The 21389-nt window shown below is 45.0% G+C and overlaps 1 protein-coding gene across 1 annotated transcript in view; it reads right to left on the bottom strand.

Moving 5' to 3' along the window:
- HID1 (HID1 domain containing) overlaps nucleotides 1-21389 on the bottom strand; it is a 138225-nt gene that overhangs the window by 10346 nt on the left and 106490 nt on the right. The window contains exons 9-16 of the mRNA XM_063960666.1: nucleotides 15478-15618; nucleotides 15256-15346; nucleotides 14961-15112; nucleotides 14802-14880; nucleotides 12264-12428; nucleotides 11826-12053; nucleotides 9070-9203; nucleotides 7885-7956 (exon numbers count right to left, since the gene is read on the bottom strand). Of these exons, the coding sequence (XP_063816736.1) occupies nucleotides 7885-7956; nucleotides 9070-9203; nucleotides 11826-12053; nucleotides 12264-12428; nucleotides 14802-14880; nucleotides 14961-15112; nucleotides 15256-15346; nucleotides 15478-15618 (1062 nt within the window). The remainder of the gene's footprint in view (nucleotides 1-7884; nucleotides 7957-9069; nucleotides 9204-11825; nucleotides 12054-12263; nucleotides 12429-14801; nucleotides 14881-14960; nucleotides 15113-15255; nucleotides 15347-15477; nucleotides 15619-21389) is intronic.

Genomic DNA, 21389 nt, shown 5'->3' with positions numbered 1-21389 from the left:
TACTTACCGATAAATCTATTTCTCGTAGTCCGTAGTGGATGCTGGGACTCCGTCAGGACCATGGGGATTAGCGGCTCCGCAGGAGACAGGGCACAAAAATAAAAGCTTTAGGACTAGGTGGTGTGCACTGGCTCCTCCCCCTATGACCCTCCTCCAAGCCTCAGTTAGGATACTGTGCCCGGACGAGCGTACACAATAAGGAAGGATTTTGAATCCCGGGTAAGACTCATACCAGCCACACCAATCACACCGTACAACTTGTGATCTGAACCAGTTAACAGTATGACAAACGTAGGAGCCTCTGAACAGACGGCTCACAACAATAACAACCCGATTTTTTTGTAACAATAACTATGTACAAGTATTGCAGACAATCCGCACTTGGGATGGGCGCCCAGCATCCACTACGGACTACGAGAAATAGATTTATCGGTAAGTAAAATCTTATTTTCTCTGACGTCCTAGTGGATGCTGGGACTCCGTCAGGACCATGGGGATTATACCAAAGCTCCCAAACGGGCGGGAGAGTGTGGATGACTCTGCAGCACCGAATGAGAGAACTCCAGGTCCTCTTTAGCCAGGGTATCAAATTTGTAGAATTTTACAAACGTGTTCTCCCCCGACCACGTAGCTGCTCGGCAGAGTTGTAATGCCGAGACCCCTCGGGCAGCCGCCCAAGATGAGCCCACCTTCCTTGTGGAATGGGCCTTGATAGATTTAGGCTGTGGCAGGCCTGCCACAGAATGTGCAAGTTGAATTGTGCTACAAATCCAACGAGCAATCGTCTGCTTAGAAGCAGGAGCACCCAGCTTGTTGGGTGCATACAGTATAAACAGCGAGTCAGATTTTCTGACTCCAGCCGTCCTTGAAATATATATTTTCAATGCCCTGACAACGTCCAGCAACTTGGAATCCTCCAAATCACTAGTAGCCGCAGGCACCACAATAGGCTGGTTCAGGTGAAACGCTGAAACCACCTTAGGCAGAAACTGAGGACGCGTCCGCAGTTCTGCCCTGTCCGAATGGAAAATCAGATATGGGCTTTTATACGATAAAGCCGCCAATTCTGACACTCTCCTGGCTGAAGCCAGGGCCAGTAGCATGGTTACTTTCCATGTAAGATATTTCAAATCCACCGATTTGAGTGGCTCAAACCAATGGGATTTGAGAAAATCCAAAACTACATTAAGATCCCACGGAGCCACTGGGGGCACAACCGGGGGCTGTATATGTAGTACTCCTTTTACAAAAGTCTGGACTTCAGGAACTGAAGCCAATTCTTTCTGGAAGAAAATCGACAGGGCCGAAATTTGAACCTTAATGGACCCTAATTTGAGGCCCATAGACAATCCTGTTTGCAGGAAATGTAGGAATCGACCCAGTTGAAATTCCTCCGTCGGGGCCTTCCTGGCCTCACACCACGCAACATATTTTCTCCAAATGCGGTGATAATGTTGTGCAGTCACCTCCTTCCTGGCTTTTACCAGGGTAGGGATGACCTCTTCCGGAATGCCTTTTTCCCTTAGAATTCGGCGTTCAACCGCCATGCCGTCAAACGCAGCCGCGGTAAGTCTTGGAATAGACACGGTCCCTGCTGAAGCAGGTCCCGTCTTAGAGGTAGAGGCCACGGATCTTCCGTGAGCATCTCCTGAAGTTCCGGGTACCAAGTTCTTCTTGGCCAATCCGGAGCCACGAGTATCGTACTTACTCCCCTTTGCCGTATAATTCTCAGTACTTTTGGTATGAGAGGCAGAGGAGGAAACACATACACTGACTGGAACACCCACGGTGTTACCAGAGCGTCCACAGCTATTGCCTGAGGGTCTCTTGACCTGGCGCAATACCTGTCCAGTTTTTTGTTGAGGCGGGACGCCATCATATCCACCTTTGGTTTTTCCCAACGGTTCACAATCATGTGGAAGACTTCTGGATGAAGTCCCCACTCTCCCGGGTGTAGATCGTGTCTGCTGAGGAAGTCCGCTTCCCAGTTGTCCACTCCCGGAATGAACACTGCTGACAGTGCTATCACATGATCTTCCGCCCAGCGAAGAATCCTTGCAGCTTCTGCCATTGCCCTCCTGCTTCTTGTGCCGCCCTGTCTGTTTACGTGGGCGACTGCCGTGATGTTGTCCGACTGGATCAACACCGGCTGACCCTGAAGCAGGGGTTTTGCCAGGCTTAGAGCATTGTAAATCGCTCTTAGCTCCAGTATATTTATGTGAAGAGACATCTCCAGGCTTGACCACACTCCCTGGAAGTTTCTTCCCTGTGTGACCGCTCCCCAGCCTCTCAGACTGGCATCCGTGGTCACCAGGACCCAGTCCTGTATGCCGAATCTGCGGCCCTCTAACAGATGAGCACTCTGCAACCACCACAGAAGAGACACCCTTGTCCGTGGAGACAAAGTTATCCGCTGATGCATCTGCAGATGCGATCCGGACCATTTGTCCAGCAGATCCCACTGAAAAGTTCGTGCGTGGAATCTGCCGAATGGAATCGCTTCGTAAGAAGCCACCATTTTTCCCAGGACTCTTGTGCATTGATGCACAGACACTTTTCCTGGTTTTAGGAGGTTCCTGACAAGTTCGGATAACTCCCTGGCTTTCTCCTCCGGAAGAAACACCTTTTTCTGAACCGTGTCCAGAATCATTCCCAGGAACAGCAGACGTGTCGTCGGGGTCAATTGAGATTTTGGAAAATTCAGAATCCACCCGTGCTGTTGCAGCACTACTTGGGTTAGTGCTACTACGTCCTCCAGCTGTTCTCTGGACCTTGCCCTTATCAGGAGATCGTCCAAGTAAGGGATAATTAATACGCCTTTTCTTCGCAGAAGAAACATCATTTCGGCCATTACCTTGGTAAAGACCCGAGGTGCCGTGGACAATCCAAACGGCAGCGTCTGAAACTGAGAATGACAGTTTTGCACCACGAACCTGAGGTACCCTTGATGTGAAGGGCAAATTGGGACATGCAGGTAAGCATCCTTGATGTCCAGGGACACCATAAAGTCCCCTTCTTCCAGATTCGCTATCACTGCTCTGAGTGACTCCATCTTGAACTTGAATTTTTGTATGTACAGGTTCAAAGATTTCAGATTTAGAATAGGTCTTACCGAGCCGTCCGGCTTCGGTACCACAAATAGTGTGGAATAATACCCCTTTCCCTGTTGTAGGAGGGGTACCTTGACTATCACCTGCTGAGAATACAGCTTGTGAATGGCTTCCAATACCGTCGCCCTGTCTGAGGGAGACGTTGGCAGAGCAGACTGTAGGAACCGGCGAGGGGGAGACTTGTCGAATTCCAACCTGTAACCCTGAGATACTACCTGCAGGATCCAGGGGTCCACCTGTGAGTGAGCCCACTGTGCGCTGAAATTCTTGAGTCGACCCCCCACCGCCCCTGAGTCCGCTTGTAAAGCCCCAACGTCATGCTGAGGGCTTTGCAGAAGCCGGGGAGGGCTTCTGCTCCTGGGAGGGAGCTGCTTGGTGCACTCTCTTACCCTTTCCTTTGCCTCGGGGCAGATATGACTGTCCTTTTGCCCGCTTGTTCTTATAGGAACGAAAGGACTGCGGCTGAAAAGACGGTGTCTTTTTCTGTTGGGAGGGGACCTGAGGTAAAAAGGTGGATTTCCCGGCTGTTGCCGTGGCCACCAAATCCGATAGACCGACCCCAAATAATTCCTCCCCTTTATACGGCAATACTTCCATATGCCGTTTGGAATCCGCATCACCTGACCACTGTCGCGTCCATAAACTTCTTCTGGCAGATATGGACATCGCACTTACTCTCGATGCCAGAGTGCAAATATCCCTCTGAGCATCTCGCATATAAAGAAAAGCATCCTTTAATTGCTCTATAGTCAATAAAATACTGTCCCTATCCAGGGTATCAATATTTTCAGTCAGGGAATCCGACCAAACCACCCCAGCACTGCACATCCATGCTGAGGCGATGGCTGGTCGCAGTATAACACCAGTATGAGTGTATATACTTTTCAGGGTAGTTTCCAGCCTCCTATCAGCTGGATCCTTGAGGGCGGCCGTTTCAGGAGACGGTAACGCCACTTGTTTTGCTAAGCGTGTGAGTGCCTTATCCACCCTAGGGGGTGTTTCCCAGCGCGCCCTAACCTCTGGCGGGAAAGGATATAATGCCAATAACTTCTTTGAAATTAGCAGTTTTCTATCGGGGTTAACCCACGCTTCATCACACACTTCATTCAATTCCTCTGATTCAGGAAAAACTACAGGTAGTTTTTTCAGACCCCACATAATACCCCTTTTTGTGGTACTTGCAGTATCAGAGATATGCAAAGCCTCCTTCATTGCCGTGATCATATAACGTGTGGCCCTACTGGAAAATACGTTTGTTTCTTCACCGTCGACACTAGATTCGGTGTCCGTGTCTGGGTCTGTGTCGACCGACTGAGGTAAAGGGCGTTTTACAGCCCCTGACGGTGTCTGAGACGCCTGGACAGGTACTAACTGGTTTGCCGGCCGTCTCATGTCGTCAACTGATTTTTGTAACGTGCTGACATTATCACGTAATTCCATAAACAAAGCCATCCATTCCGGTGTCGACTCCCTAGGGGGTGACATCACCATTACCGGCAATTGCTCCGCCTCCACACCAACATCGTCCTCATACATGTCGACACACACGTACAGACACACAGCAGACACACAGGGAATGCTCTTATCGAAGACAGGACCCCACTAGCCCTTTGGGGAGACAGAGGGAGAGTTTGCCAGCACACACCCAAGCGCTATAAATATATAGGAACAACCCTACAGAAGTGTTGTTTCCTTTATAGCAGCTTAATATATCAATATCGCCAAAAAAGTGCCCCCCCTCTCTGTTTTTTTACCCTGTTTCTGTAGTGCAGTGCAGGGGAGAGTCCTGGGAGCCTTCCTCGCAGCGGAGCTGTGCAGGAAAATGGCGCTGTGTGCTGAGGAGATAGGCCCCGCCCCCTATTTCGGCGGGCTCTTCTCCCGGTGTTTGTGAGACCTGGCAGGGGTTAAATACATCCATATAGCCCCAGGGGCTATATGTGATGTATTTTTAGCCAGAACAAGGTATTATCATTGCTGCCCAGGGCGCCCCCCCCCCAGCGCCCTGCACCCTCAGTGACCGCTGGTGTGAAGTGTGCTGACAACAATGGCGCACAGCTGCAGTGCTGTGCGCTACCTCATGAAGACTGAAAAGTCTTCTGCCGCCGGTTTCTGGACCTCTTCACTTTTCGGCATCTGCAAGGGGGTCGGCGGCGCGGCTCCGGGACCGGACTCCATGGCTGGGCCTGTGTTCGATCCCTCTGGAGCTAATGGTGTCCAGTAGCCTAAGAAGCCAATCCATCCTGCACGCAGGTGAGTTCACTTCTTCTCCCCTAAGTCCCTCGTTGCAGTGAGCCTGTTGCCAGCAGGACTCACTGAAAATAAAAAACCTAATAACTTTTTCTAAGCAGCTCTTTAGGAGAGCCACCTAGATTGCACCCTGCTCGGACGGGCACAAAAACCTAACTGAGGCTTGGAGGAGGGTCATAGGGGGAGGAGCCAGTGCACACCACCTAGTCCTAAAGCTTTTATTTTTGTGCCCTGTCTCCTGCGGAGCCGCTAATCCCCATGGTCCTGACGGAGTCCCAGCATCCACTAGGACGTCAGAGAAATATAGGCAAGTATTCTTAGTGATATAAACACATGGCTAAAAGGCACAGAAGAAAGCGAGAAATATAAATAAATGTAAAAGCAGCACGAGGAAGGGGATTGATCGGATGAGTTAGACAGAGCATGCTTAAATACAACTTCACCATAAACATGGGAGTTCAAACAAAGAAAAAACCAACAAGAAGGTCCCAATTTGACCCCCAATGCCTATGCCAAAATAAAACTACGGTGTTAGAAGTCATTTTCTCAATCCCAGCATAAAAGTCAATACCAAGACACATATCAACCTATACCTGTTGCACCATACCTACAATGCATTGGGTTCGGGTGACCGGCGTTTGGGATCCCACCGGTCACAATACAGACGCCGGGATCCCAAGCGTTAGAATGCCGACGGGAGAGCAAGCGCAACGAAGCCCCTTGTGGGATCGGTGGCTCGCTGCGCTTGCCACAGGTTTTATTCCCACTCTATGGGTGTCTTGGACACACACGAGTGGAAATAGTCCCCGTCAGTCGGCATGCCGACCGTCGGGCTGTTAATTGGTTGGGATCCCACCAACCCAAAAAGAGTTCATAGTGAAATCCCTCTCACCATCCCAAAGAGTTCATAGTGAAATCCCTCCCTTTACATCAGCCCTCCCAGTTGTGAAGTCAGTCACTGTCTTCCCCTGCAGCTAGTGTACATACACATCACACGATGCGCTGACACATCAGCAGATATAATAGCCATCGGCTGTGCTGCAGGGGCCAACGTAGTTCACAGACATATCGGGGGTACACATCCGCCGACACTCCAAAGATATATCAGTCAGGGTGTAGCCAGCTTAACTGTTCCACAAGTAACTACAAATTAACGAGGGCTGAGAACAAGAATAATACAAGAATATGAGGTCTCCATTAGAAGACCGGCCTTATCAATTTTCCACCATCACTACTGGACATATTTAACACTCTATGGATAGACAGAAAGGGCTCACAATATAACGGTGTGTCCCCAAAGGAAGGCAGTAAGCTTTCCTTGTGCCAAAGCTACAGTTCCATTTTACTACAAAATGTTACACTAGTGGGATGCAAGAGGTGGCTTGATGTATACTTTACATCTCAATAAAGACTTATGACATTTCTTTCCTATATGATGTTTTTATTACCCTAAACGCAGTTATGTTTTTGACCTGTACTCCCTGTTTCCTTGTTTTCTTTTCCATCTGTTTTATTTGGAATAAATCAAATAGAGGATTATTTCATTATTTTCCCTTCCAGCTAACACTAGGGGTTGCAGAAGCAATTCAATTGTTGCTCTGTTCGGGCGCCCATTAGCCGCAGAGGAGACATTTCTTATCACTGCCTCCTGAGGTGACGAGAAGAAATGTTCTCAATGTGCAAAATCGGTAGTTTAGGTGCCCAAATAGGAGTTTAGGTTCACTAATCAGGATTTTATATGGGATTATCTTCTATTGGCGGCTAAAACCCATCTATTTGGGCACTTGCAAAGTAATGGGCGCCCGATCAGAGCAACAATTGAATTGCTCTGATGGGCGCCCAAAAAAACCCATTTGAATTGTGCCTTAAAATGAAATGTAAAACATATTTATCCTCAGATAAAATCCACTTTAGGTTATATCTTAATGCAAGTGGTTTTGGTGCTGAATCAGAGTTGGAAGTACTGTAAGCTCTCAAACGCAAGGTCCTCTTCCCTCATGTGCTTTTCCTTCATCTCCTCCCCACTGCCTACTACATCACCTCACCATTGGGTTCTGCTGCCCTGCTGCTTATTTGGGTATTATGACTGCTGATGCAGCAATGTTTATAAACCATCTCCATGTTCTGCAATACCCTGTACTGTAAGTAAGGCGCTGCAGACACCTTGTGGCACCACATAAAGGATTTTTTATTATTATTATTATTATTATTATTATTAATAATAATAATATTAAAACAAAAAGGAGTAACTTTGCACAATGGCAATACCATGTTGTATTGTGGTGGGATGTGGGATATTTAAAATGTGCAGAGATTTAGATTTAGGATGGGATTGTCTTAGCTCATAAGAGCAGCCAGTATTTACACAATGCACCCCACGCATTTCTGGACAGTTACGCCTTTGTTCTGCTTTGCTCCCAACTTTTAATCAGCTCATTTATTTATTAACCATCAGTGTACCTTTCTGTCTGCACAATATTTCCTTCTCTGTTTCCTGCATACATGTGAACATACCACCCTGACTCACCCAGTCTGTAGATGGGTTCCAATGAGATGAGGTGCTCGACTGACGTCTGGTCTGCCTGCTTTGTGCAGCATCCTGCAGAATATAATGGAGTTATATAGTGATAGCATAGCCAGATGACCACATCAGTGGGCAGTCAGGTCAGCGCTCTGTATGTAGAGGAGTACAGTTGACTTTCAGGCTTATAAAATAAGGACAAATATCATGTAAATAGAAAGAAACAATTTTCAAAACTGATCCCACGATTATTTGCCTCATTCCATATTTCTCCATGAAACACTGCACTTTTCTCTGGCAAAATTCAGCCTTAAGTGATCTAGTCCTAAACCAACAACACAAGTTATATTGCAGAAGACATATAGGGGGGGGGGGATTAAATTATTCACTGTAAATTACCATGTCTAATCACAGGGGGGGAGGGGGAGATTTCAACTACTTCTGATAGCCGGCACTATCAGAGATTATGTTTCACCTGCCCGGAGGTGCTGTTTTTTTGCCGCCGCAATCACGAAAACACAGGGATCCGGGATAAGTTCCCGGGTGCCTGTGTTTTCGAACAATAGCAGGTAAACTTTACAGCAAAAAAGGGCTTTCATTGAATTACAATTGGGCAAAATAAATCAAGAACAAGCCCGTTTTAATTTTCAGTAAAATTCACCACCATCAACCGAATTCCCCCCATAGTATTACACTGCAATGCTTGAGTAGTAAAATGCAGCTCTTCTCTCCAAGGGCTATAAAAACCATAGAGTCAGACTGGTCTATGAGAATATTATAAACTCATGGCTCACTCAGCTACATATCAATGCCACAGATAATAAATAATTGCGGTATAGCTTAACCTCACTGCTATAGCCTAGCACATATAGTTATAAACTTACAACAGAAGAATGATCTAAGAGAATAAATTCCACCAACATTCCACAAAATTAACCCTAGTGTGCACTTGTGGTAGGGAATATAGATTGTAAGATCCACTGGGGCATGGACTGCTGTGAATGGACAAATATTCTCCGTAAAGCACTGCAAAATATGTGCATGCTATGTAAAAAACTGGTAATAAAAAATAAAATAAAAATAATAATAATAAAATATTATATATTTAAAAATACCTTGCGTTTTTGCTAGTTTTAGAAGGCTCACTAGATTTTAAATTGAAGCAGGAATTACAAAGTTAGGCTCACATACCCCACTCTGAGATTCGGTGTCACTCAGGGGACGGGGCAGACTGCTCTCTCCGGGTGATAAAGGTACTTCAGGGTCCACAGCTCGAAGAGTTCCATCCTCCGATACCTGAGATTTCTCAGTTAGCTTCTCTATAGCTGGAGAGGTACGTTGCAATAGGATATTATACACAATGGATTTAATTAAGTAGTTTTATGGAGTTTTAAGAGTACATGTTAAACATGCTGTGTCTGACAGGGGTCTGCGCGTGTTATCAGAAGACCTGTTCTGCACATGCACAGAGCCGGTCTTGTGCCTGCCCAGACCCCACACCATCGGATTTGTACATAAACCATCGGTATGCGTACAAATCTAAATTAGGCCAACAGCACGAATAATTCTGTCCCAAGACAAGGAAATCAGGGGACACTACAGTGGAGGTGCCGGAATGTGCCATCAGAAACCCCACATTTAGGACATCTACAGTTCTTGCACTCCCCGAATCTGCACAAATGTACTGGAGTGCGGTACATCCTGTGCAATAAGAATAGTTGTATTTGCTAAAATCGAATTGAGGTTGTGGAAATGTGAGGACACCACAAAGCTAACTGCCACACCTCGTCCTGCAAGGGACCCATGTCAGCCTCCCATTTAACCCTGAGACCAGAGATGAGTGAATAGCTCAGACTATGGAGTCTATCCAATTAGGTGCAAGTTGGGTCCTGTGGCAAACGCACAAATTTCTAGATGAAATTCCTTTTTTTCTTGTTTGTACCCCTCTGAGCAAGTGAAAAGGTAAGGAAAATCTGCAGTACATAGGAGGTCATTCCGAGTTGTTCGCTCGTTAGATTTTTTCGCAACGGAGCGATTCGTCGCAAACTGCGCATGCGCAATGTTCGCAGCGCGCCTGCGCCAAGTAAATTAGCACAAAAGTTTGTTATTTTACTCACGGCCTAACGAAGATTTTTCATCGTTCTGGTGATCGGAGTGTGATTGACAGGAAGTGGGTGTTTCTGGGCGGAAACTGGCCGTTTTATGGGTGTGTGCGAAAATAACGCTGGCGTTTCTGGGAAAAACGCGGGAGTGCCTGAAGAAACGGGGGAGTGTCTGGGCGAACGCTGGGTGTGTTTGTGACGTCAAACCAGGAACGAAACTGACTGAACTGATCGCAGTGTAGGAGTAAGTCTCGAGCTACTCAGAAACTGCTAAGAAATTTCTATTCGCAATTCTGCTAAACTTTCGTTCGCAATTCTGCTATGCTAAGATACACTCCCAGAGGGCGGCGGCTTAGCGTGTGCAATGCTGCTAAAAGCAGCTAACGAGCGAACAACTCGGAAAGAGGGCCATAGTGTAAAACCCCTGGTACACCCCTCCTAATAAATAATCATGCACTTGGGCAGTTTTAAATAGCATAATTTGGCCAATAAGACATGTCACTTTACAGGAGAATTTGTCTAAAAAGCTCAATAATGAATTAAATGATTTGGAACAGTATTGAAATTGCAGAAAAAAGTGTTTATTTCACAATTTACAAACTTGCATAAAAACACTGAAAAATTAGTAAACATACATTTATCGGAATACATACAAAATCCCGGCAGATGGGATGCCAGCTGTCACTATACCAACAGCGGCATCCCGTCTGCTGGAATCCCAGCAGCGAGTCCCCCGCGCCACAGAATCTATCCCCACTCGGTTGGTGGTGTGGACCCACTGAGTGGGAATACCGAGCGCTTGTCAGGGTTACGGGGGTCATTCCGAGTCGATCGTAGCTGTGCTAACTTTAGCACAGCTACGATCATTCACACTGACATGCGGGGGGGGGGGGACACAGCACAGGGCTAGTCCGCCCCGCATGTCAGTGCCGCCCCCCACTGCAGAAGTGTAAAGGCATCGCACAGCGGCGATGTCTTTGCACTTCAAGAGTAGCTCCCGACCAGCGAAGCTTTCGCATGCTGGCCGGGAGCTACTCGTCGCTCCCCGGGCCACAGCAGCTGCGTGTGACGTCACGCAGCCGCCGTAGCCCGCCCCCCCAACGGTCCGGCCACGCCTGCGTTGGCCGGACCACGCCCCCTAAACAGCGGCTTAATGCCGCCGTCCTGCCCCCTCCCGCCCAGCGACCGCCTCTGCCTCAGAGGCGACCGCTAGGCAACGACGGGTGGCACGCGCAGTTCCGACCAGATCACTGCGCTGCAAGAAACTGCAGTGAGCGATCGGGTCGGAATGACCCCATACGTCTGGTGGCATATCACCGTCTGTCGGGTTTCCGGCATCAGTCTCCTGAATACCGGGATCCCGACAATCAGGATATTCACTGTATCCCCATTTATCTGTGCTCCAAAACTCTGGAAAGACTTTAAATATAATGAAAAAGACTTTAAATATAATGAAAAACGGTTTTCATTTATTAATAAAAAAAGCAAAAATCATCCATTTGATACATATTAAAAACAGTTTAGTGCCAATCCTCCTGACGCCACCTACTACCCAATGTATGTCCTGTGGATCTATTGTGGACCCCGATGGAGAAATGTTGTGCAACCTTGCCGTAGGTACAGCTAATTGGCCTTTCTAATTGGATCTCTAATTTCTTTCTCATACATTTGTGCAATTTATGCAAATTTGATGGAACAAACTCACTTTCGCAAACTTGCAACTAACTGGATTGACTCCCACAGTATAAACCAATGCCACAGAAATTTGTTGAGGACATTGGTAAAGGTATAGGTCATTGCTAGGCAGGCGCATGGCGCATGTTAAAACATAGTACCTAAACTTACCAGGTGTGGCTATAAGACTGGTTTTCAGGGTGCCTGGTTCTGCTGGAGCAGCAGGCCGTGAACCCTCCATGGAAGCTCCGTCTTGAGAGTTGGTGCGGGATATTGGCTCAGCTGGTTTCTTTTTTCGCTGCAGTGCACGCTGTATTGATGGGGGGTCTGAAGGGAGGTTTGCTAACTGGTGAAATACATTCCGCTTCCGTATAATAGCATAAACTAGACTTGAGTTACCTATTGATAACAAAGCAAAATAGTTAGATGGATGTGAACAAAAGGTATGAGAACGTTAACTTAAAGAGGAAAAAAAAAACAACAACAACAACAACAACAACATGTGTATGTCTACAGAAATTACCATGAAGTTTGCAAAAGTCAAATAATTTGGAACAATAAGGGAACAATAAGAGATACCGGAGTACGTATATGCTAACAGATACTCACCATCAAACTGATACTGGATAATGTTGTTGAACACTTCAAGCAGGAAGAAAACAAGATGATGATTTTGTGGGGAGGAGAAGAGGAACCAGGGGCTGGAGAAAGCTTCAAGCAAGTGCAGTAGCTTGTTAGATGCCACCATAGAGAGGGACTTCAAGTATGGGGATACTGCATGAAAAAGAATGTAAAACGGTCACTATATATATATATATATATATATATATATATATATATATATATATATATTTCCAGAAACGGCCGGCACTCAAATCCAAAAGACCAACTTGCTCAGGTGCCAGTTAAAGCAATGCAATAGTACTCCAGACGACAACGGCACTCAGAGAACTTGAAAAGGTGATGAAGTTTAATTCAGGTCATTAGTGACCTGAATTAAACTTCTTCACCTTTTCAAGTTCTCTTGAGTGCCGTTGTCGTCTGGAGTACTATATATATATATATATATATATATATATATATATATATATATATATATATTCAATGTCCTCAGACCGGCACTCCCATAGCTGTATACATAAGCTCCGGTGCCCTCAAATCCAATACTGACACAGAGCAAAAAGCGGCACTCGGAGATTTAAATGTGAAAAAGTTATATTTCAAATCAGCAACATGAAAGCACCCATGAAAGCTTTCATGTTGCTGATTTGAAATATAACTTTTTCACATTTAAATCTCGGAGTGCCGCTTTTTGCTCTGTATATATATATATATATATATACATACATACATACATAAAGAAGATGATGAGTACACTCCAGAAATAGTGGTTAAAAAACATAAATTTAATCCAGTGGTCCCTATGAGGAAGCTATCTGGAGTGCCACATACAGACACACATCTTCCTATGATAAAAACAGTAACCGCATACGCCAGGGGGTGGCAAGGTTCGGGCCTCAAGGACCGTTAACAAATCTTGGTTTCCAGATCTCTTAGCTAGTGCACAGGTGTATTCATTAGCAATTGACACATGTAAAAGATCCACAGGTGGTGCCTCCAGTTATTAACTGACACACTTTAAAAGATCTTCAAGTTATCTGAGAAACATGGACAGTTAGGGGTCTTTGAGGGATGAACTTGGCCACCACTGACATACGCCATCATAGCTATCAATATGTTCACCAATTCCACTACATAAATCACTAAAAGGTAAACTTGTATCACCAATAACCTTCAAATCATGCTATCATGTACCAATCTTCTCAATCGTAATTTAGGATCAAGTGGATAGCCAAAGAATCACAAATCATATGATTCCCACCACCAAAAATATAAACAACACTAGGATGCATGAAACTGATACGCAGGTGGGTCAGTCATAATATCAATCAAAATAACATAACTACAACCCATTAGACTATTTAAAAATAATCCAAAATGTTATGCCTCATTTAAACCTTAAACCGTGATGCACTCTCTCTATCACCCCTCTTGGTACCCAGCCAATAATCGTGCCATGTATTGTTGATAACAGGTGGATTGCCACAAAGTAATGCTGTGCCACAGCCTTTCTACTGGTAAGTGCCAACCCTATCAATAAATCATAAATTCTTGCATATTTACATATATATATATATATATATATATATATATATATATATAGTGAACATGGAGACTGCGGCACTCGGTTTTCAAAAGTAGAAAAGTTTTTACTGAAGCATGTTGTTTAAGAAGTTACAAGATGCCTTAACAAGGCCGACGTTTCGGTGCTACAAGCACCGTCTTCAAGGCAGGCATGAACAGTGCTGAAAATGCAGTAACTAGCCTGGCTAGTTACTGCATTTTCAGCACTGTTCATGCCTGCCTTGAAGACGGTGCTTGTAGCACCGAAACGTCGGCCTTGTTAAGGCATCTTGTAACTTCTTAAACATGCTTCAGTAAAAACTTTTCTACTTTTGAAAACCGAGTGCCGCAGTCTCCATGTTCACTATCCATTATCTACACTGAAGGCACCGAGGAGTCACCTATTGCAGCACGGAGTGACGGTTCTAAACAGTCCTATATATATATATATATATATATATATATATATATATATATATATATATATATATATATATATATATTTATTTATTTATTTAGCTATACACAGATATACATACAATGCAAATATTTTTTTATATTTAACACAAGTATTTTTATAATCTAGCTTTGATCATTTTTGTGTTTGAACCAACAGCATAAAGAGGATTATAAATTAAAAATGGAACTATTGGACTAATGCAAATAGAGCACAGCGAAAGTTGTATCATCACTAAATATTAAAGAGCATTTCTCACTGGCACCACCCTAATTCAAGGAAAATATTGTTATGTACAGAAATCACTACCGTACTAGTATAACTGATGTATAGGAGCTCTATCAAAGAGCACAAAAATAATTATGTATGGTAAGTCACAGCTCCACCTAGTGGACACTTACAATAAAATCCACCTATCTGGCAACATCACAAATGTAAACTGAAATGTCAAGGATTCTGAAGCAATAATAAAACATAGTCCCACTCTATTGACCCCAGGCTTGTACCATTCACTACGATGGTAAGCAGACAGTCATACAAGGGTTGTAAACGCTGGTGTCCACTGGTGATGATCTTGTGAAAAACCTAAGATGGAAAAAGATGTGCAAATAAGATAGCAGAAATATTCCAAGCTCAGGTAAAAAGCCAATTATGTGATAGCTCACCACAATAAGCAAGTCTGCATGTGTTCCTGTAAAAACTGGGATATCCATCGGGACTCGCACAGAATATGGTTTGTTCAAACGAACGCCAAAATTCCGCTCCCCACTTAGCAGCAAAAGAATGAACACCCCAATATGCATCAGACCAACACGAGCTGTAAGGTGGTAGAATGGGAACAAGGACAGCATATGAACAATGAAAGTAAATACCATTGAAAGAATAAATCTAGGAAAGTGAGAATGGTGGTGGTGAAGGAACTCAGAGGTGATAAGAGAGATGAAGGGAGCACAGTCTCACACTGATCTGCTCGTGCATCGTTCAGAAAGTACAGAATTGGGACCAGTACATCCAGGACATCGCTGCTCTTCAGAACAAAGAACAGGAACTTCTGTAGGAGCGAGAGAAGGCAATGTGAGAGACAAAGCACCAAACCCACCAGGCACAGCACCCAGTTAAGTAGACTCGTTCATTGAGTACTGTTGACAAATTAAACATGCAGAGAAAGGAGAAACTCCTGACCTTGTTAAAGTCACACAGCTTCCAGAATAGCACTAGCAGTTCTTGGTGGAATTGAATTTTCTTGGTGGAATTTGGCAGGTAGGTCTGTGTGAGTGGGTTTAGGAGAAGGCGTGCCAGGCCCTTCAAAATGAACTGGAAATCCTGGGGTGTAATAAGAACACATGTCAGTGCATACATGTGTTTATCAATGACGTAATCAGTTATACATCTATAGGATTACTTCTAAAATGTAACAAGTGAAATAGACAAGAAACAAAAATTACTCCAGAGTTTGAACTAAAAGGCAGCACTATGGGTAGGACCCCTGTTAGTCAGGCCCCTGAACAATCACATAACAAAAAAGATATCCCAGTGCGCTAATACATATATGACTGCAAATTCAGTGTATGGTAGAGTTGTGGATGGATCCACCTCAACAGACCAATCATGTATTCAATGTACCAGAGGTTTTTTTCTTTGATGCGTAGCGCCCTAGGGAAATACCCTCTCACCTAGAGAAAACACCCGAAAAAATAACAATTAATATCAAACCATGATGTTTTATTAGATTAACGATCTTCCATAAAAATATCATAAAATTTCAATAAACAGAATTTAAAAATAAAATATATCATAAAATTACAATGCCAAACAGATCCATGTGAATGTCATGATACAATAGATGGTATACATCGCCCATCACCCTAGCTAAGGTGTGAGCTCAAAGTGGAGATAGAATATGCAACAACACAATGGACACAGGTTGGTGAAGCCTACGTGTTTCCTCTCTATGACTTCATCAGTGGCATATGTCTTTTTGGGTGAAAAAAATAAAAAAGGAGAAAAAAAGGGGAAGGAGTTAGAAAAAAATAAGATTTTAAACCTACCGGTAAATCTTTTTCTCGTAGTCCGTAGAGGATGCTGGGACTCCGTAAGGACCATGGGGGATAGACGGGCTCCGCATGAGACATGGGCACTTTAAGAAAGACTTTGACTCTGGGTGTGCACTGGCTCCTCCCTCTATGCCCCTCCTCCAGACCTCAGTTAGAGAAACTGTGCCCAGAGTAGACGGACAGTACAAGGAAATAATTTTTGTAATCCAAGGGCAAGATTCATACCAGCCACACCAATCACACCGTATAACTTGTGATATACTATCTAGTTAACAGTATGAAGAACAACATATCATCGGCCCAAAACCGATGAAACTATAATATAACCTTATAAATGTGGCTTAACAGTCGAAGACGTGCCCCCACAGGAGCTAACTCCCTCAGGGGAGCCCCAGCGTCATGCAGTGGATTTTGCAGAGGCCGGGGAGGACTCCTGTTCCTGGGAACTAGCTGTGTTATGCAGCTTTTTCCCTCTGCCCTTACCTCTGGCAAGAAAGGACGATCCACGTGCTCTCTTGCTTTTATTGGAACAAAAGGACTGCATTTGATAATGAGGCGCTTTCTTAGATTGTGAGGGAATATATGGCAAAAAAATTGATTTACCTGCCATAGCCGTGGAGACGAGGTCCGAGAGTCCCTCTCCAAACAATTCCTCACCCTTGTAAGGCAACAACTCCATATGTCTCTTGGAGTCGGCATCACCAGTCCACTGTCGGGTCCATAAGACACGCCTAGCAGAAATAGACATAGCGTTTATCCTGGAACCCAGTAAACTAATGTCTCCTTGAGCATCCCTCATATACAAGACCGCATCTTTTATATGCCCTAGGGTCAATAAAATGGTATCCTTATCAAGAGTCTCAATATCCGTTGATAAGGAATCTGTCCATGCTGCTACAGCACTACAAACCCAGGCCGACGCAATAGCCGGTCTGAGTAACGTACCAGAATGTGTGTAAATGGACTTCAGGGTAACCTCCTGCTTGCAGTCAGCAGGATCCTAGAGGGTTGCCGTATCTTGGGATGGAAGCGCTATCTTTTTTGATAAGCGCGTCAAGGCCTTGTCCACCCTAGGGGAGGATTCCCACCGTATCCTGTCCTGCGACAGGAAAGGATACGCTGTTAGGATCCTTTTGGGAATCTGCAGTTTTTTGTCTGGAGTTTCCCACACTCTTTCACATACTTCGTTCAGCTCATGTGAGGAGGGAAAGGAGACCTCAGGTTTGTTTCCTTTATACATGTGTACCCTCGTGTCAGGGACAGGGGGTTACTCAGTGATATGCAACACATCTTTTATTGCGATAATCATATATCGAATACCTTTAGCCACCTTTGGCTGCAATTTTGTATCATCGTAATCGACACTGGAGTCTGAATCCGTGTCGGTATCTGTGTCAACTATTTGGGATAGTGGGCGCTTCCGAGACCCGAAGGTCACGGTGACATAGGGACAGGCATGGGTTGACTCCCTGACTGTGCCCCAGCTTCGGCTTTGTCTAGCCTTTTGTGCAATAAATTAACATTTGCACTTAAAACATTCCACATATCCACCGCCGACGGAGACCTAACATTCATAGGGGTATATGCAATTGCGGTCGAATTCCCGAAATTGTCGAAAAACTGGACTTTTTCGCAAAAAAAAAAAAATCGACAATGCAATTCAGTACTTTTAGTCAAAAAAACGGACTTTCAAAATTCGACATTTGTCAAATTCGACATTTGTCAAATTCGACTTTTCTGCAATGGTACAAATGCGGCAATTAGACAAAAGTATATTCAATTGAAGTTTGGAAATTCGACAACAGTGCTTTTAGACAGTAAATTCGTCATTTTCAATCCGCCACACTTTGGTGGGTGAATCGTGGTGTCCCGGCATTCGGGGGAAAGGGGTCCCATGTGAAAACATGCGACCCCTTTCAGTCCGCTGGTACGGGTGTGCGTTTATTTGTTTTGCCAAGTACGAGGATTTATATCCGGACACTGGATTGAGGCGAGTATAATTTGATTCACAGGTACCCCGGATCGTCTGATCAGGAGACGTGGCAGTCGGCGGGTCAACATAGGTAAGTATGTGTGTCGGCAGGTGTGCAATAAAGTTTTACTCTCAAGGTGTGTGTCTCCTGTTTTTATTTGGGTATTTTTTTTCCAGTAGTACTACAGGTACCAGCAGGCCAGTTTTTCTCCTGCATGCTGGTACTTGTGGTTCTCCAAGTACCAGCTTGCGGGGGAGGCTTGCTGGGACTTGTAGTACTACTGGAAAAAACAATATTCTTTACATTTTCTCAAGGCTATCAGCCTCCCATCCGCAGTCCTTGGATGGGGGGGGGGGGGGGGACACACACAGCCTCGGGCTTCACCCCTGGCCCTTGGGTGGCTGGGGGGACACGACCCCTTGATTGAAGGGGTCCCCACTTCCCCAGGGTACCCCGGCCAGGGGTGACTAGTTGGATATTTAATGCCACGGCCGCAGGGCGCTGTATAAAAGTGACCCCCGGCTGTGGCATTATCTGTCCAGCTAGTGGAGCCCGATGCTGGCGTAAGAAATACGGGGGACCCCTACTCTTTTTGTCCCCCGTATTTTTTGCACCAGCACCAGGCACAGAGCCCGGTGCTGGTTTTAAAAATACGGGGGATCCCCTGTCCATTTTCCCCCCGGATTTTTAGAACCAGGACCAGCTCGAAGAGCCCGAGGCTGGTTATGCTTTGGAGGGGGGACCCCACGCCATTTTTTTCCGAGTTTTTTCCCGTTTTTAAAAAAACGGAACAAAATCCGTCAAATCGGCCGTTTTTCGTCAGCGGGACTGTCGAATCCGTTTTTTATTGCATATGGTCAATTTCGGCACCCACTTGCCGAAATTAGACTGTCGAATTGAGTCTAATTGAAAAACGGCCGATAATTTGCCGCGATTCGCCGCTAATTGCATATACCCCATAAACTCCCCCTCCTCCTTAGGTGAGCCCTCAACCTCAGACATGTCAACACACACGTACCGACACACCACACATACACAGGGAAGCTCTTTTCTGAAGACAGGTTCCCCACCAGGCCCTTTGGAGAGACAGAGAGAGAGTATGCCAGCACACACCCCAGCGCTATATGACCCAGGAATAACACAGTAAATTAATGTTTACCCAGCAGCGCTGTTTTATGTATCTGCGCCAATTATGTGCCCCCCCCTCTACTTTAAAACCCTCTGTCACCGTGTGTCAAGCAGGGGAGAGTCCGGGGAGCTTCCTCTCAGCGGTGCTGTGGAGAAAAATGGCGCTGGTGAGTGCTGAGGGAGAAGCCCCGCCCCCTCGGCGGCGGGCTTCTGTCCCGCTCAATTTTTTCAATACATGGCGGGGGCTCTTTTTATACATGTACAGTGCCCAGCTGTACATGTATATATACATCTGTGCCATAAGAGAGGTTTATATTGCTGCCCAGGGTGCCCCCCCCCCCTGCGCCCTGCACCCTTACAGTGACCGGAGTGTGTGAGGTGAAGGGGAGCAATGGCGCACAGCTGCAGTGCTGTGCGTTACCTCAGTGAAGATCCAAGTGTCTTCTGCCGCCTCAGATGGGTCTTTTCCTCACATACTCACCCGGCTTCTTTCTTCCGGCTCTGCGGGGAGGACGGCGGCGCGGCTCTGGGACGGACGGCAAGAATGAGACCTGCGTACCGATCCCTCTGGAGCTAATGGTGTCCAGTAGCCTAAGAAACAGAGCCCTGAACTCAGAGAAGTGGGTCTGTTTCTCTCTCCTCAGTACCTCGATGCAGGGAGTCTGTTGCCAGCAGGCTCCCTGAAAATAAAAAACCTAACAAAAATGCTTTCTTACAGGAAACTCAGGAGAGCTCCTGAAATGCACCCAGTCTCCACTGGGCACCGTATCAAACTGAGGTCTGGAGGAGGGGCATAGAGGAAGGAGCCAGTGCACACCCAGAGTCAAAGTCTTTCTTAAAGTGCCCATGTCTCCTGCGGAGCCAGTCTATCCCCCATGGTCCTTACGGAGTCCCAGCATCCTCTAGGACGTTAGAGAAAAGGAATATATCCATAATTTCTAGACCATATGTGTTCTAACAAAGGTACGTATCAATTAGATCTTAAGAAGCTTATATAAGAGCAGCCAATCCTCAGATTCAATTGTGGAAGCTTAACATGGATTCTGAAAAGGGAGGTCCTAATTAGAGACTAATGGGTCTATTTATTAAGCCTTGGGCAGAGATAAAGTGAATGTAGATAAAGAACCAGCCAATCAGTTCTTAACTGCCATGTTACAGGATGGGTGTGAAAAATGACAGTTGGCAGTTGACTGGCTGTTACTTTATCTCCGTCCTCTTTATCTCCATCCAAGGTTTAGTAAATAGAACCCTAATTTTGTCTTTAGGTGTTAAACACCAACGAAAGATACAATTATACATACCATTTGGTATAAAAGTGTAAAATCCACTGGATAAAAAGTCCCAAAAGGTAAATAGTATAAGGCATCTATAAATGCCCTAAAAAAATAGTCCAATTAGTAAGTGGCTGTCAATGAGCAGTTCACACATAGGGTTCAACAAGAACAAAATGCAAATATATACGTACCAAATAAAGGTGATATAATTTCTTACTAATGACCTATAATTCCACTACAAAGTTTGTACCTTTAAGAAACAACAAAGATATTTTTTTTTGTCACTTTACAAAGCTTCTATCGTACATCAAAATTCCACTTTTAATTCACATTAGATATTACTACACTATAATTCCCTGGACATAATGCTAGTTATTGCAGAATACATGGCTAACAATTATTTCAGACAGCTTTCTTTACTAAATGACATTAATAAAAGTATATTATTAACAATGATCCATACTGCTTTCTTATGTGGGACCCACATGACATTATAATATTATAATTTTGCCAAAATATGTTAAATTCAAATGTGTTATAAAAATGTAAAAAAAATACAAATACAAGAACAGACCAATATTATTTAGCTGCAAACAAGGTGGAAGAGTCAATTATACCTACAGAATCCAATCTGTACATGTACTCCAGTCACCAGTCAGACTGAA

This window comes from Pseudophryne corroboree, chromosome 3 (assembly GCF_028390025.1).
Source record: "Pseudophryne corroboree isolate aPseCor3 chromosome 3, aPseCor3.hap2, whole genome shotgun sequence".
NCBI classification, from domain to species: domain Eukaryota; kingdom Metazoa; phylum Chordata; class Amphibia; order Anura; family Myobatrachidae; genus Pseudophryne; species Pseudophryne corroboree.
This window is presented reverse-complemented; position numbering and strand designations above follow the sequence as displayed.